The sequence below is a fragment of the Puma concolor genome, chromosome B1, assembly GCF_028749965.1.
Source record: "Puma concolor isolate L17-30 chromosome B1, mPumCon1.1.hap2, whole genome shotgun sequence".
In the NCBI taxonomy this organism is placed as follows: Eukaryota; Metazoa; Chordata; class Mammalia; order Carnivora; family Felidae; genus Puma; species Puma concolor.
This window is the reverse complement of record NC_141670.1, coordinates 38,796,637-38,810,726: the sequence shown is the minus strand read 5'-3', so window position 1 is coordinate 38,810,726 and position 14,090 is coordinate 38,796,637. Positions and strand designations below refer to the sequence as shown.

General features: G+C 36.2%; 1 protein-coding gene and 1 pseudogene across 18 annotated transcripts in view; both read left to right on the top strand.

Annotated features, from left to right (window-relative positions):
• PSD3 (pleckstrin and Sec7 domain containing 3) overlaps positions 1 to 14,090 on the top strand; it is an 810,275-nt gene that overhangs the window by 738,440 nt on the left and 57,745 nt on the right. For all 18 annotated transcript variants that reach the window (XM_086703516.1, XM_086703515.1, XM_086703517.1 and 15 more), the window contains one exon: positions 1,243 to 1,387. In XM_086703516.1, the coding sequence (XP_086559642.1) occupies positions 1,243 to 1,387 (145 nt within the window). The remainder of the gene's footprint in view (positions 1 to 1,242; positions 1,388 to 14,090) is intronic.
• Positions 9,778 to 13,811, top strand: LOC147581585 (uncharacterized protein C3orf38 homolog pseudogene; annotated as a pseudogene).

The following is a 14,090-nucleotide window of genomic DNA, read 5'->3' as shown; positions in this document are numbered from 1 at the left end:
ATGTATCTGGCTTTTTTTCACTTACCATAAACTTTTGGGGGTTCACCATGTTATAACATGTATCTGCCCTTCATGCCTTTATTACCAAGTAGTATTCCACTGTATGGATATATATTACATTTTTCTTTTATTCATTCATGAGTTGACAGACATTTGGATTGTTTCCCCTTTTTGACTTTTATAAATAGTGCTGCTGTCACTCTCAACAATAGCCAAATTATGGAAAGAGCCTAAATGTCCATCAACTGATGAATGGATAAAGAAACTGTGGTTTATATACACAATGGAGTACTATGTGGCAATGAGAAAGAATGAAATATGGCCCTTTGTAGCAACGTGGACGGAACTGGAGAGTGTTATGCTAAGTGAAATAAGCCATACAGAGAAAGACAGATACCACATGTTTTCACTCTTCTGTGGATCCTGAGAAACTTAACAGGAACCCATGGGGGAGGGGAAGGGAAAAAAAAAAGAGAGAGAGAGAGAGGTTAGAGTGGGAGAGAGCCAAAGCATAAGAGACTCTTAAAAACTGAGAACAAACTGAGGGTTGATGGGGGGTGGGAGGGAGGAGAGGGTGGGTGATGGGTATTAAAGAGGGCATCTTTTGGGATGAGCACTGGGTGTTGTATGGAAACCAATTTGACAATAAGTTTCATATATTTAATAAATAAATAAATAGTGCTGCTGTGAACATTCACATGTAGATCTTTCTGTGCCTATATGTTTTTATTTCTCTTGGGTGTATTCCTAGGAATAGAACTGCTGGATTGTATGATAAATTTATATAGTTAACTTTTCAAGAAAACTGTCAAAGCTACTTTCCAAGTGTTGTTTCCTTTTATATTCCTTTTAAATTCTATCAATTTGTTCCTCAGTTGGATTTTAAAATTGAATTATGTGATAGAAAGAGGAGCTAATTTTTAAATTAATGTTTGACTGAGTCTAGTATCAAACAAAGTAGGGGTTTAATATTTATTGTCGACTGATTTTGCTTTTTTCCCCTTCTGTTTCCTTGAGGAATAATCACAGCCTTATATTGTAATGATCATCGGTTCCAGGGCCTTTTATTACTATGGTAATTGCTGTTGAAAATGTTTATCTCAGTGAAATTTTATCAAGGATCAATTACCAAGAAATATAAATGACTTTATGTAACATTTTAAATCAATAATGAGAAATGGGCAAGGTGTGATACACTTAGATAGAGAAATACCCTGATGTAAATTTATCTGTTTCTCATAGGAGTGCAGAGGAAATGCAAGGATGGATAAACAAAATTAATTGTGTTGCAGCTGTATTTTCTGCACCACCATTTCCAGCAGCCATTGGATCTCAGAAGAAGTTTAGTCGTCCACTTCTGCCTGCTACTACAACAAAATTGTCTCAGGTAAGTCATTTTGATAGTGCTTTGACTTTGGAAAAAAGCACTTTGTAAAATAATCCTACTAACATTTTCATTTAAATAATATTCCATATTTTGGCAGCAAGGATAAGACCTTGCCTTGGAAGATCTATTGCATAAACGAAGCAAAATGCAGTATACTGGGTTTTGCACTTCATATTGGAAGCTGGCACGTGGCTGACACATAGGACACATACTATGAATACGTTTCTAAAATTTATATTAGTTTATTACTCAGTCATAGAGGCCTAGTTTTTTTGTTTTTAATTTTTTTAAGTGAAATATAGTTGGCACACAATGTTACATTAATTTCACATGTACAACATAGCTCTGCCTACCATGAGCATTACCATTACATTATTACAGTAACATTGACTGTATGCTTATGCTGTACTTTTCACCCTTGTAACTTACTCATTCTATAACTAGAAGCCTATTCCTCCTACTCTCCTTCACCCATTTTGCCCATCCTCCACCCCCTTGCCCTCTAGGAACCATTAGTTCTCTGTATTTATGGGTCTGTCTCTGCTTTCGCTTATTTGTTTGTTTATTCGTTTGTTTTGTTTTTTAGATTCCACATATAAGTGAAAGTGTGTGGTATTTGTCTTTTTCTGTCTTGACTCATTTCATGTAGCGTTATACCTTCGATACACCATGGATGTTGCAAATGGCAGGCTTAGTTTTTTGGTTTTGTTTGTACTGACTCATATTTTTTAAATGAGTAGCTACCGCCAGACATCCTGGCTTGAAAACAAGCTTTTTATTCATGTATTTGTTTTTTCATTTTACTGAGCTCTTCCCATATCCCAGGCTATATTTGATGCTGGGTATATAAGAATATTCCCAGGGATCCACTATTCACAGTACATTGGGGCAGAGACTTCCCTAACTCTCAGGGAGGAGCTAAGTGGGCCATGTGGGTTTTTCTAGCTAATCAAGATTATGTATAGTAGAACTGTGTTCCAAATGTAGTCCCATAAGTTTCTCTTCTGTTGTCAGATTGATCTCTCTAAAGATCATATTTTATTGTATTCCTGTCTTACTTAAAACTCTGTTCTAAGGACATTGTGTACAGGCCAGTTTTGCCAATTTTAAACCTGTCTGTGTTGCCTGTATTCTCACTGACTAGTTAAGGATTTTGGAAGCTAGTTTGATGTCCTTGTGAATTTCTTATTGGTGCAATAATAGAAATAGTTTCATCTGGCTCTAATCAACCAGGGCTTGATATGAACTGGCTCCTCTACATACCTGATATCATGGATTATCAATGATATATGTATTTAATAAATATGTATTATGTGCCTATTATACCTCAGAGACTATTTTAGGCTCTGGAGACAGAAAGACAAATGAAACCCAGACACTCTCTAGATACAAAATATGCAAGTAATTGTAATAGAGTTTGACCAGAGTACAGGAAGTATAAGTCCAGAGTGCTGTGGGAGTATAAGAAGGGACATTTAGCCTCTGGCCTTGTAGGTGGAAGAGGCATTGTGGTATCTAATTTTAAACTTAAAGGATGAATAGCAGTTAGGCGTGGTGTCAGAAGAATAAATCCCAGAAGAGGATCAAAAATGCTTAGAGGAGAAAGGACTGAGATACATAACATATAAATTATCAACTGTGACTTGAGCACAAAATACTGAGAAAAGGCAAGATACATTCCTCTGTGGAGAAGTAAGCAGAGGCCAAATAATGAAAGGTCTTGTCATGTGTAAGATTTTGGATGCTTCACTGCTTCCCCAGCATCCTTAGGATAACAGTTTAAGCAAGCAAGCACTTTTATCAAAATAAAATCTCTTATTTTAAACAAATGCCTTACACTGGAGGCATTCTAAAAATAGAATGCATAAAATTCTTAATCTTTCCTTATTTTGAGCATAAATCCAGAGAACCAAAAACAAAAACAAAAAACCCACCCCTGTTTATGTAACTGATCAAAATGATGGAGTTAAAATTTTAAATAAGGCAATAACCAAAAAGAAGTGTGCTCCTATGTCACATAAGATGACCAGGTCGTTTCAGGAATCTAATTTCTTTGTTAAAAAAGATGTTTTCTTTTCCACAAATAAATCACCAAGCTTTTATGGGCCTAAATGAGGACTATGTTCTAGAATGTTTTTAAGATTTTTTAAAGGTTCTTTCACTAGCTCTGTGTTTTTTGTCCCGGTCATTGTGTTTGTTTACTAAAAATGAAAAAGATGTTTTGCCTTTGAGAGTAATAGGACAATTTAAAAACAAATATGTAAAATCAAGCATGTGATAAATAATAGTTTAGAAAAAGGGAGAGAAGTTAGTTCACACCCTCCACATCAAATAGAGACTCTTGTGGGATATCTTTGGAGGAGCCTTAGTGCACTTTCAGTAAATCCTGGAATATGTGCACCCACAAGCTTTCCAGTATCTTGTAGACTAGTCCTCAAGTTTAGCCCTGGCATTTTGCCCTGGTGTTGCCAACCTTAACACTACTGCCTTTATAGCCTGGATAGTTCTTTGTTGTGGGGACCATCCTTTGAATTTTTGTTTAGCAATATCCCTAGCCTATACCCACTAGATGCTAGTATCATCCCCCTAGTTGTGACAACCAAAAATGTCTCCAGACATTGCCAAATGTCCTGTAGGGTTAAAACCTACCCCACTGCTACTCACTGTTATTGAGAACCACTGCTTGAGCCCAGCTATCTTTCCTTTTTCTCCATACACCCACAACCTGGCTATGACTGCTCTAAATGCCAGAAACACTTGGATAATTTTAGTTTACAAAATACATGTATAACAATGTGAGTATCCTGCTGGAAAAAAATTAAATAGTGTTAGGAAAAAACTAAACATTCAATTAAAACATTGTTTGGTGCTTTTAGAGACACAGTGTTCATCATCACCTGGTCATTTGTAAGGTTTTATTCAAATTATTCTTGTCTGGGGGCGCCTGGGTGGCGCAGTCGGTTAAGCGTCCGACTTCAGCCAGGTCACGATCTCGCGGTCCGTGAGTTCGAGCCCCGCATCGGGCTCTGGGCTGATGGCTCAGAGCCTGGAGCCTGTTTCTGATTCTGTGTCTCCCTCTCTCTCTGCCCCTCCCCCGTTCATGCTCTGTCTCTCTCTGTCCCCCCAAAAAATAAATAAACGTTGAAAAAAAAAATAAATTATTCTTGTCTTCAAACCATATTAGCCTTCATTATTAACATTGATCATTATCAGTACAGTGTGGTTCTCTGCACAACTCTGCTGTGTAGGAGTTATCTTCTTTAGTTGTTTTCATGGCAGTGTTGCCAAAGCATATTTTTCTTCTTTTGGAGGCAGAGGAACAAGTTTGAATATTTAAGTTTCATTTCTCCTTCTGGTATAACTAGTACTCTAAACTTAGGATTTCATGGTCAGCCCTCTTCAGGATCTGTTCAGGACCTCCTTTTATACTCATCAAAGTAGTCATTTTCAGGCTTTAATATGCACAAGAATGATCTGGGGACTTGTTGAAAGTGCACATATCCCAGCACCCCTACCCCAGGCTGGTAAGGTCTGGGTCAGGGTCCCAGGCACATGAATGTTTTAAGACACAGCAGGTGTCCAGCCTGTGAACAGTGAAGATCATACTTAGAGGCGCTGCACTGTACTCCCTACAATCCCTCCCCTCCCCTTCACTACTTAGCTGGAGATGTGTGAAACTGAACTGAGCCCTTGGGCTCGCTCAGCAATAGAAATTGACAAGAGGCTAAATGGGAATTTCCAGCAAGGCTTTATTGGAGCTTATGCTTAAGCATAGGGAAGCAGCGCAAAGAAGTGTCCTCAGGCTGACCCCCCACCCCAAGGCAAGGTCAGGGAGAGTTTTTATCAGAAACTTGGGTGGGAAAGGGTAATGTCAAAGCATAGAGGCAGGGGTCTAAAATGCCATGTGTCTTCATACATCGCATGTCTAATTAACATGTTAAATCTCCACCCCTGGATATGACTTTTAGTATTATAATGAGAGAAGAAGTCAGTGAAAGTTCAGCACTGGGGTCCATCTTGGTGCAGACTGGTTTGGTCTGGTCTTCACCAGTCATGGTAGTAAATATGTTCCTTTCAGTAAGCATCCTCCCTCACATTCCTGCAAGATGTGCTACTCAAGAGACATAGAGTTTTAACTTTTTTGTTTTCTCCTTATGAAGAAGATAAGGAATGCTAGATTTCTCAGTCAGGTTAGGAAACCTGAGTCCAATTCCTGCTCTGTCTCACCGATACCTCATGAAATTACCATTTCCTGATACCTAGTTCTGTTTTCTTCTTAGAATTTCAGCCATTCTCCTGTAAAGATCTGAATCAATGATCAATGATTATTTGAGTCAATTTTCAGTGATTAGTTTGATCACTGAATGTTAACTGTTGAGGGCCAGGCCTTGGAAACAAAGGAAAGCCCTGTTCTTGTTTCTCACCCCTCATTTTACCCTGTGGTTTGACCATTAGGGCAGTAATGCCGAGGGCCAGATGAGTGCGGCAGAGTTCATTCGTAAACTGGCTTCTGAACACAGAGGGCAAGGAGAGACTGAGGAAAAAAGTAGACCTCTTCACATTGGTAGGTAGTAGTTTTAATAAGCAAGAGAACTTACTTAAGAAACCTGTGTTGGGTGGCACAAGATGAGTAGATCTTTGCACACATCTGTTGGTATCATAATCTATATAGAGCCTTAACTGAGCTCAATCATGTATACCATTCGGATGGTCTCAAAAACACATTACTATTTGAAGACCATGTCCTTGGGGCAGCTTATAGATCAGGGAAATAAGTGAAATGCACATTCCATGAATGGGAAGGAGATGAGGAGCCTCCAGCTGCCCACGTCCAGCTTGCCTGTCAGGCAGGGTTGCATTCTCTCAGTGACCTCCACCAACAGGCATTAGGGGCAGTGGGATTTCAGAGGAGGAAGTCATCCTTGTAATTGTGTCCCATACTGGCCAGAACCACATCCTTCCTATCCCACTCCATTTCATACTTTAGTCACAAATCCAGTTATTTTCATACCCTACCCACATCCATTAATTCTGGTGTTTGTCATCTTTCACTTAGATCACTGGTCTCTGAACTTTTTTGATCATTCACTTTATTAATACTAAATATTTGAGCAGATATCCTCCAATATATGTATATATTTTTATAAAATATACTACATGTTCTATTATCAATACAACATGAAAAACTGCTGAACATCATTAGTCATTAGGAAAATACAAATCAACCAGTAGGTATCATTTTACACTCATTAGGGCTGCCATAATTCAAAAAAAAAATCTTTTAAGGAAACTAATGTTATGGTGAAGATATGGAGAAATTGCAACTTTGATATGTTGCTGATACGAATATACTATGAATGCAGGTACTTGGGGAAACAGTTTGATGGTTTATCAAATGATTAAACATAGGGTTAAATGAAAACATACACCCCATAAAACCTTTCACACAAATGTCCATTGCTGCATTATTCATAACAGCCAAAGGTGTAAATGGCTGTCAGCTAATGAATAGATAAATAAAATGTGATATATCCATACAATGGGATAGTATTCAGTTGTAAAAAAAAAAAAAAAAAAAAAAAAAAAAAAAAAAAAAACAATGAAACCAGTCACAGAAGAAACATATTGTTGATTTCATTCCAAAAAGACACTTTTAGGGGAACTAAAATGTCATAAAATTAAATTGTAGTGATGGTTGCACCACCCCATGACTATACTAAAAAACATTAAATTATACACTTTAAATGGGTGAATTGTGTGGTATGTGAATTATATCCCAATGCTGATTTTTAAAATTCTTTCCAGTGGATGATCTTGCCTGGGTTGCACACACTCCACTTTGGAAAATTCTTGCAGACTATTCACATAACCACTTAATATTGCTCTTCTTCCAATCTTGCTTTTCTCCAATCCATCCTTCACAGTTACAGCTAAAATATGACTCATGTAATTACGGTCATTTAATGTTAATTGACTCACTTTAGCCAACAAGATGTGGTCTAAACTCCTTGGCATCACCTTAAATGGTAACTACACTGTTTTTTATTCATTTCTTAAAGGTCTCTACTTAACATATTTTAAGTAATCAACAGTTAAATCATTTTGAAGTTATGCAGCAGCTCACTACGCTGTTTAAAGTCTTTAAATCTTTTAAACATGAAATGATAAAATCTTTCTGATAGTGCCTTCAATAATACCTCAAACTGACTCAAGGCAGATGTTCTTTATTCTAAATTCCATACATCTTGGGTTTGATAAGGCTGCAGTATTTAGCAATTTGACCTGTAAATTTCTTAGAAGATTCCTAGAAATGTCATTACTTTCTAAATCATCTATCAGCTTTAGAACAGCACGAAGGAAACACTCTTGAGTCCTCCCCTCTATGTCTCCCCCACTTTTTTAAAATCATTTAATCAGCTACTCTTGACTGAAGAACCTATATATCAAGTACTGTATTAGGTATGTGGACATTATAAAAATAGCTAAGATGATGGTCTTGGCTCTTAGCTAATGAGAACTTAAAGAATCTATCAGAATTATTCCAGTACTATACAAAAATTATGCCATATACTGTTTTCTCTGCTTAGTACTAAACACTGGAGGATTTGAGGAAAGGGGGAAAAATGACCCTTTCTGCCTTCAAAGAGCTTATAATCAGTAAAGAAGATAAAATTTACACAGAAGTCAGAGTATATTTTGTAATAAGTATGTAGCATAGACGTTTTTAAGTGCTATAGTAGTGCACAAGTAGAAGACATTGTGATACCTGGAATAACACTGGTTTTGAGTAAATATCAAATTTTGGCAAGGGTATAGAACAATGTGAATTTCAAGCCTACTATGAGAATGTAAACTGGTAGAAACACTTTAAAAAACAAGTTAATGTCACCTTAAAGATGTGCATATTCTAAATCCCAAAAATCTACCTCTTGGTGATTGTACTGTAGGACAATTCTTTCCCATATTCACTAGGCAGCATGTTCAATGTAGTATCATTTATAATAGCCTCAAGAAATCTGAAAACAACCTAAGCATCCTTCAATGAAATTGTAGAATGTCCTACAATGGAACAGTATACTTTGAGGAACTAGAGCACATATGTGAATAAATCTTAAAAACCTGTTGAATGAAAAGACAATCATAAAGGAAGCCTTACAAACTATAAAAACCTGTAGAACATACTATTTCTATGGAGCCTTCTATTTGTATAGGAGTAGCATAGAAAAAGATGAGATGAGTAGATAAATAAATGCAAGGAGTTTCAAATGATTTCTTATTTTTTTCTTAAACCAGCTGTTAGATAAATGAGCATTTTTTACATATCATTCAATATGACTTTTTGTATATCTGAAACATTTTATTAAACAAAGAAAAAATGCATCATGTTTTTATTTTTTGAAGCGGTCTGATCACCCAATATCTTTTGTCAAACATTCTATTAAATAATTTACATGTTTCAGTAAATACACAAAAGAAATTACTTTGAAAGGAAAAAGCTATTGATACATTCTTCTTAGTTCTGGCTGCTATAAAAAATACCACGGACTGGTTGGCTTAAATGACAGAAACGTTTTTCTCACAGTTCTGGAGACCAGAAGCCCTAGATCAAGGTGGCAGCAGCATTGGGGGCTGGTGTGGGCTCTCCCTTTGGGTTGCAGATGGCCCTCTTTCTTCTACATTCTCACATGGTCTTTCTCAGAGTTTGTGCCCAGAGAGAGAATGTGCTCTGTAATGTCTCTTCTTCTAAGAACACTAATCCTATCAGGTCAGGGCCCTATCTTTAGGACCTCATTTGCCCTCAGTTACTTCCTAGAAGCTCCATCTACAAAGATAGCCACACTAGGTTTCAACATAGGAATTTTGAAGGGACACAAGCATTCAAGTCCATAACACAGTCTGCAGTGTTTTTGGAGAATGAAACAAAAAGATGAATGAGAAGTTGTCAATAAAAGCTATGGAAGCATTGTTTTCATTTACTTTCAGTATTATGAGTGTACAAGTGACAAGTTTGGGTAAAATCTCAAAGCAGATTTCTTTGTTTTCTTCTCTAATTTTCTGGCATTTTGTTAGGTTTTTAATTTTGTTTTAGTTGCTATTTAAAAATGAATCTCATCTTTCATCTACTACACTTGTTCCTGCCACCCTTCTTGTTTTTTTTCCACTGATGTACCTTGCTTTTTAAAAACTTTTTATTGTTCTTTTTACTTTGATGGCTTTAGACTTGTATTTTAGTTTTCCTTGGTTGGCTTTTAAGGTGTACATTATAACAAATCCCTAAGATATTACATTTGACTCATAATTTCTGATTATCGTTTTTTAATGTACAATGATATTACATAATCTTAATTTGTTGTCCATAATTATTACTTTCTGGTAGTCTTTTTAATTATTCCCCCTCGATATAAAATTTTTATATTTTGAAATTATGGGCCAAGGTACCGACCCAAGTGGGCCTAAAGGGATGACATTACTGCGTCATCCTCTCCCTTCATTTTGGAGGGTTGAGATGTTGGGCTCCGCTACCCAGAATGGAGGGCTGTCATACCCTGCTCAACCTCTGGACAGTGACGGTATGATGGCCCTATGCGACACCATCACCAATCGCCTGGTGTGGCCTGAGGACCGCCAGGATGCCATTTGTGCAAATCAGTATACAGTCAAAGTGTAAAAGAACTTTTGAGGCATAAGAAAGTCCACTTAGAAGTCATATTTAAGTACTTGGCAACACTGGGTAATTATACCTCCAGCTACTGAAAAACATAATCTTATTCAGCATACAAAGGATTATTGGAAAAAACAATTACAAGTTGAAGGAAATACCAGAGCTAATTAAGACAGAGGACATTAGACTCTTTTGATGGCAGGAAAAAGAAGATTAAAAAACTGAAAAAGTCAATTTTTGTCAATTAGCAGAATCCTGTCACTTGTTCTTTGAACTTTTTAATTCTCAGAATCCTTTTCTGGGACCACCTCAAGATGAATAGGGGCCCACCACACTTGTGGCATGATGTGAAGCTTACATTTTCTTACAGTACCTCTGAACAAAATGTGATAGACTACTCTGAGTGGAGCAAAAAGTATGAGCCTTAATCTGCTGTCACTAGTGAAAGAAGAATGTCTTTTTCTCAGTCCCACTAGATTCCCATAGATTGAAAATGTGCTTCTGCTCCCTATGGTCTAGTTATGGTTGGAATTGCTGGAACTTCCCACCAGGGGAACACTTGTTTGGGCATTTTTGAACAAATTTTTGGACTCATGCACTGCCCTGTTTTGGAAAATACTTGGAAAATCAAATTTATCAACCTGAAAATTATTGGAGAGGGTTCTGTTACTCTAGGAACATTAATGAAACCAGCTGTTAATTTGAACATAGTAACCTAGAGGTCTTTCATAACATAATTGCTTTATGCAGTGCTAACAAAATACAACTTAATGTAAGGCAGGCATTGGATAGTGGAACTGGAGACCAGGCTTTATGCAGTGGAGATGAGGCATTGTTGAACCAAAGAAAACTGAGTTTACCCAGCTGTATGTCAGTCTAAAAAAACCTTCTATACAGAAACTCTTCCAAATATGTCTTACTCTAACAATAATGTCTAGGTGATTTCAGATGTGAAGATTGACATTTATTAGTTGCAATATCTTACTTGACTACAGAATAACATAGTATGTGATGTCCTTGCTTCTTTCTACCTGAGTTGCAGCAAATGTTCTGAGAGCTTAATGCAATTCATCAAATAAATCCCACATTAGTTGGTCTAACTAATAGTGTGGCATAGAAACCAGATAATATTTTCATTATACTTAGTGACTATTCTGCTAATATTTTTACTTTTCACATGGTAAAGGATTAATAACATTCAAGGCCTTTTTGTTTCTCATTTACTTTTATCTAAATCTGAACAGTATCATAAATGCATGTCATGACAGCACTGTTTTTTAAGTAAGTACATGTTTTAGAGATGTTTAATGTATACTCAAAGTTGTCATTTTAGAAAACTTGAATAACATTCTCAATCAAAAGGTCCAGTAAGTTAGCAGGTAGAGAAAATTTACTTTCTCTTTATAAAAGAGAAATTTTTTTAAATTTACTTCTCTTTTTAAAACATTATTCACAGTTATTTATTGTATACCAAGCCAAATATCTTAAAATCTGCAACATTTTTGAAGTATTTTTGAGCAATAATAAATGCTGTTCTCAAAACAGACCTTATTCTTATCTAAGATTTAAACTAACAGTTTTATAGAATGTTTATTATAATACCATATAAAGGAAACATAGTGTTATATATTCAGAGCATTTCACACTAAAGCAGGAGAATATACATTCTTTTAAAGTACCCATGGAACAATCTCCAGAATAGATCACATACTGGGTCACAAATCAGGCCTCAACTGGTACAAGATTGAGATCATACTGTGAATATTTTCAGACCAAAAGCTGTGAAACTTTAAGTCAACCACAAGAAAAATTCTGGAAAGCCCTCAAATACATGGAGGTTAAAGAACTTCCTACTAAAGATGAATGGGTTAACCAGAAATTAAAGAGGAAATTAAAAAATACATAGAAGCAAATGAAAATGAAAACATGACAGTCCAAACCCTTTGGGATGCAGCAAAGGCAGTCCTAAGAGTAAAGTACATTGCAATTCAGGCCTATCTCAAGAAGCAAGAAAAGTTCCAAACATACAACCTAATCTTACACCTAAAGGGGCTAGAAAAGAAGTAGCAAATGAAGCCTAAAGCCAGCACAGATAAATTATATAGAAACAACAAAAAAGAAAGTAGACCAGATCAATGAAAGTAAGAGCTGCTTCTTTGAAAGAATAAACAAAATTGATACACCCTTAGCCAGACTTATCAAAAAGAAAAGAGAAAGGACCCAAATAGATAAAATCACAAATGAAAGAGGACATCACAACTGACACCACAGAAATACAAACAATTATAAGAGAATACTATGAAAAATTATATGCCATTGAACTGGGCAACCTGGAAAAAATGGACAAATTCCTAGAAACTCATAAACCACCGAAACGGAAACAGGAAGAAATAGAAAACTTGAACAGACCCATAAGCAGCAAAGAAATTGAAACAGTTATCAATAGTCTCCCAACAAACAAGAGTCCTGGGCCAGATGGCTTCCCAGGGGAATTAGTAGAGTTGATACCTATTCTTCTCAAACTGTTCCAAAAAATAGAAATGGAAGTAAAGCAAACTCACTCTAGGAAGCCACCATTACCTTGATTCCAAAACCAGACAAAGACCCCACTCAAAAGGAGAATTAGAGACTAATATCCCTGATGAACCTGGATGCAAAAATTCTGAACAAGGTACTAGCAAATCAAATTCAACAGTGCATTTAAAGAACATTAAAAGAATGATTCGCCATGAATAAACAAAAGCAAACATGAACTACTGGGATTTCATCAAGATTAAACCTTCTGTACAGGGTAGGAAACAGTCAACAAAAGCCAACAGAATGGGAGAAGATATTTGTAATTGACATAAGATAAAGGGTTAGTATCCAAAATCTATAAAGAACTTACCAAACTCAACACCCAAAAACCAAACAACTTAAGAAATGGGCAGCACTAAGAAATGGGCAGCAGCCATGAATAGACACTTTTTCAAAGAAGATATCCAGATGGCTAAAAAGACACATGAAAAGATAATCAACATCTCACATCATCAGGGAAATACAAATCAAAACCATGATGAGATGTCACCTCACACCTTTCAAAATGGCTAACACTAACAACACAAGAAACAACAGGTGTTGGTAAGGATGTGGAGGAAGGGGAGCCCTCTTGCACTGTTGGTGGGAATGTAAACTAGTGCAGCCATGCTGGAGAACAGTATGTGGAGGTTTCTCAAAAAACTAAAAATAGGACTACCCTCTGATCCAGGAATTTTACTACTAGGTATTTACCCAAAGGATACAAAATAACAGATTCAAAGGGGTACATGCACCTCAGTGTTTACAGCAGCATTATCAACAATAGCCAAACTATGGAGAGAGCCTAAATGTCCATTAATTGATGAATAGATAAATAAGATGTGATATATATATAAAATAATATATAATATATAAAAGTATAAATATAATATATATTTAATATATAAAATTTTAAAACATAAAATGATATATATTATATAAAATGGAATATTACTCAACCATCAAAAAGAATGAAATCTTGCCATTTTCAACAATGTGGGCAGAGATAGAAAATATTATGCTAAGCGAAATAGGTCAGTCAGAGAAAGACAAATACCATATGATTTCACCCATGCGGATTTAAGAAACAAAACAGATGAGCATATGGTAAGGAAGGGTGGGAAGAGAAGAAAAGGAAACAAACTACAAAAGATTCTTAATACTAGAGAACAAACTGAGTGTTGATGGGAGGAGGTGGGTGGGAGATGGGCTAGATGGGTGATGGGCATTAAAGAGGTGACTTGATGTGATGAGCACTGGGTGTTGTATATAAGTGATGAATCACTGAATTCTCGTGAAACCAATATTGTGCTGTTATGTTTACCAAAATTTAAATTAAAAAAAAAATGACTATTACAGATGAAAAAAAAAGAAAGAAATGGAAGGAAAACTTCCAAACTCATTCAGTGAGGCCAGGATTACCTTGATTCCAAAACCAGAGACCCCACTAAAAAGGAGAATTATAGATCAACATCCCTGATGAAA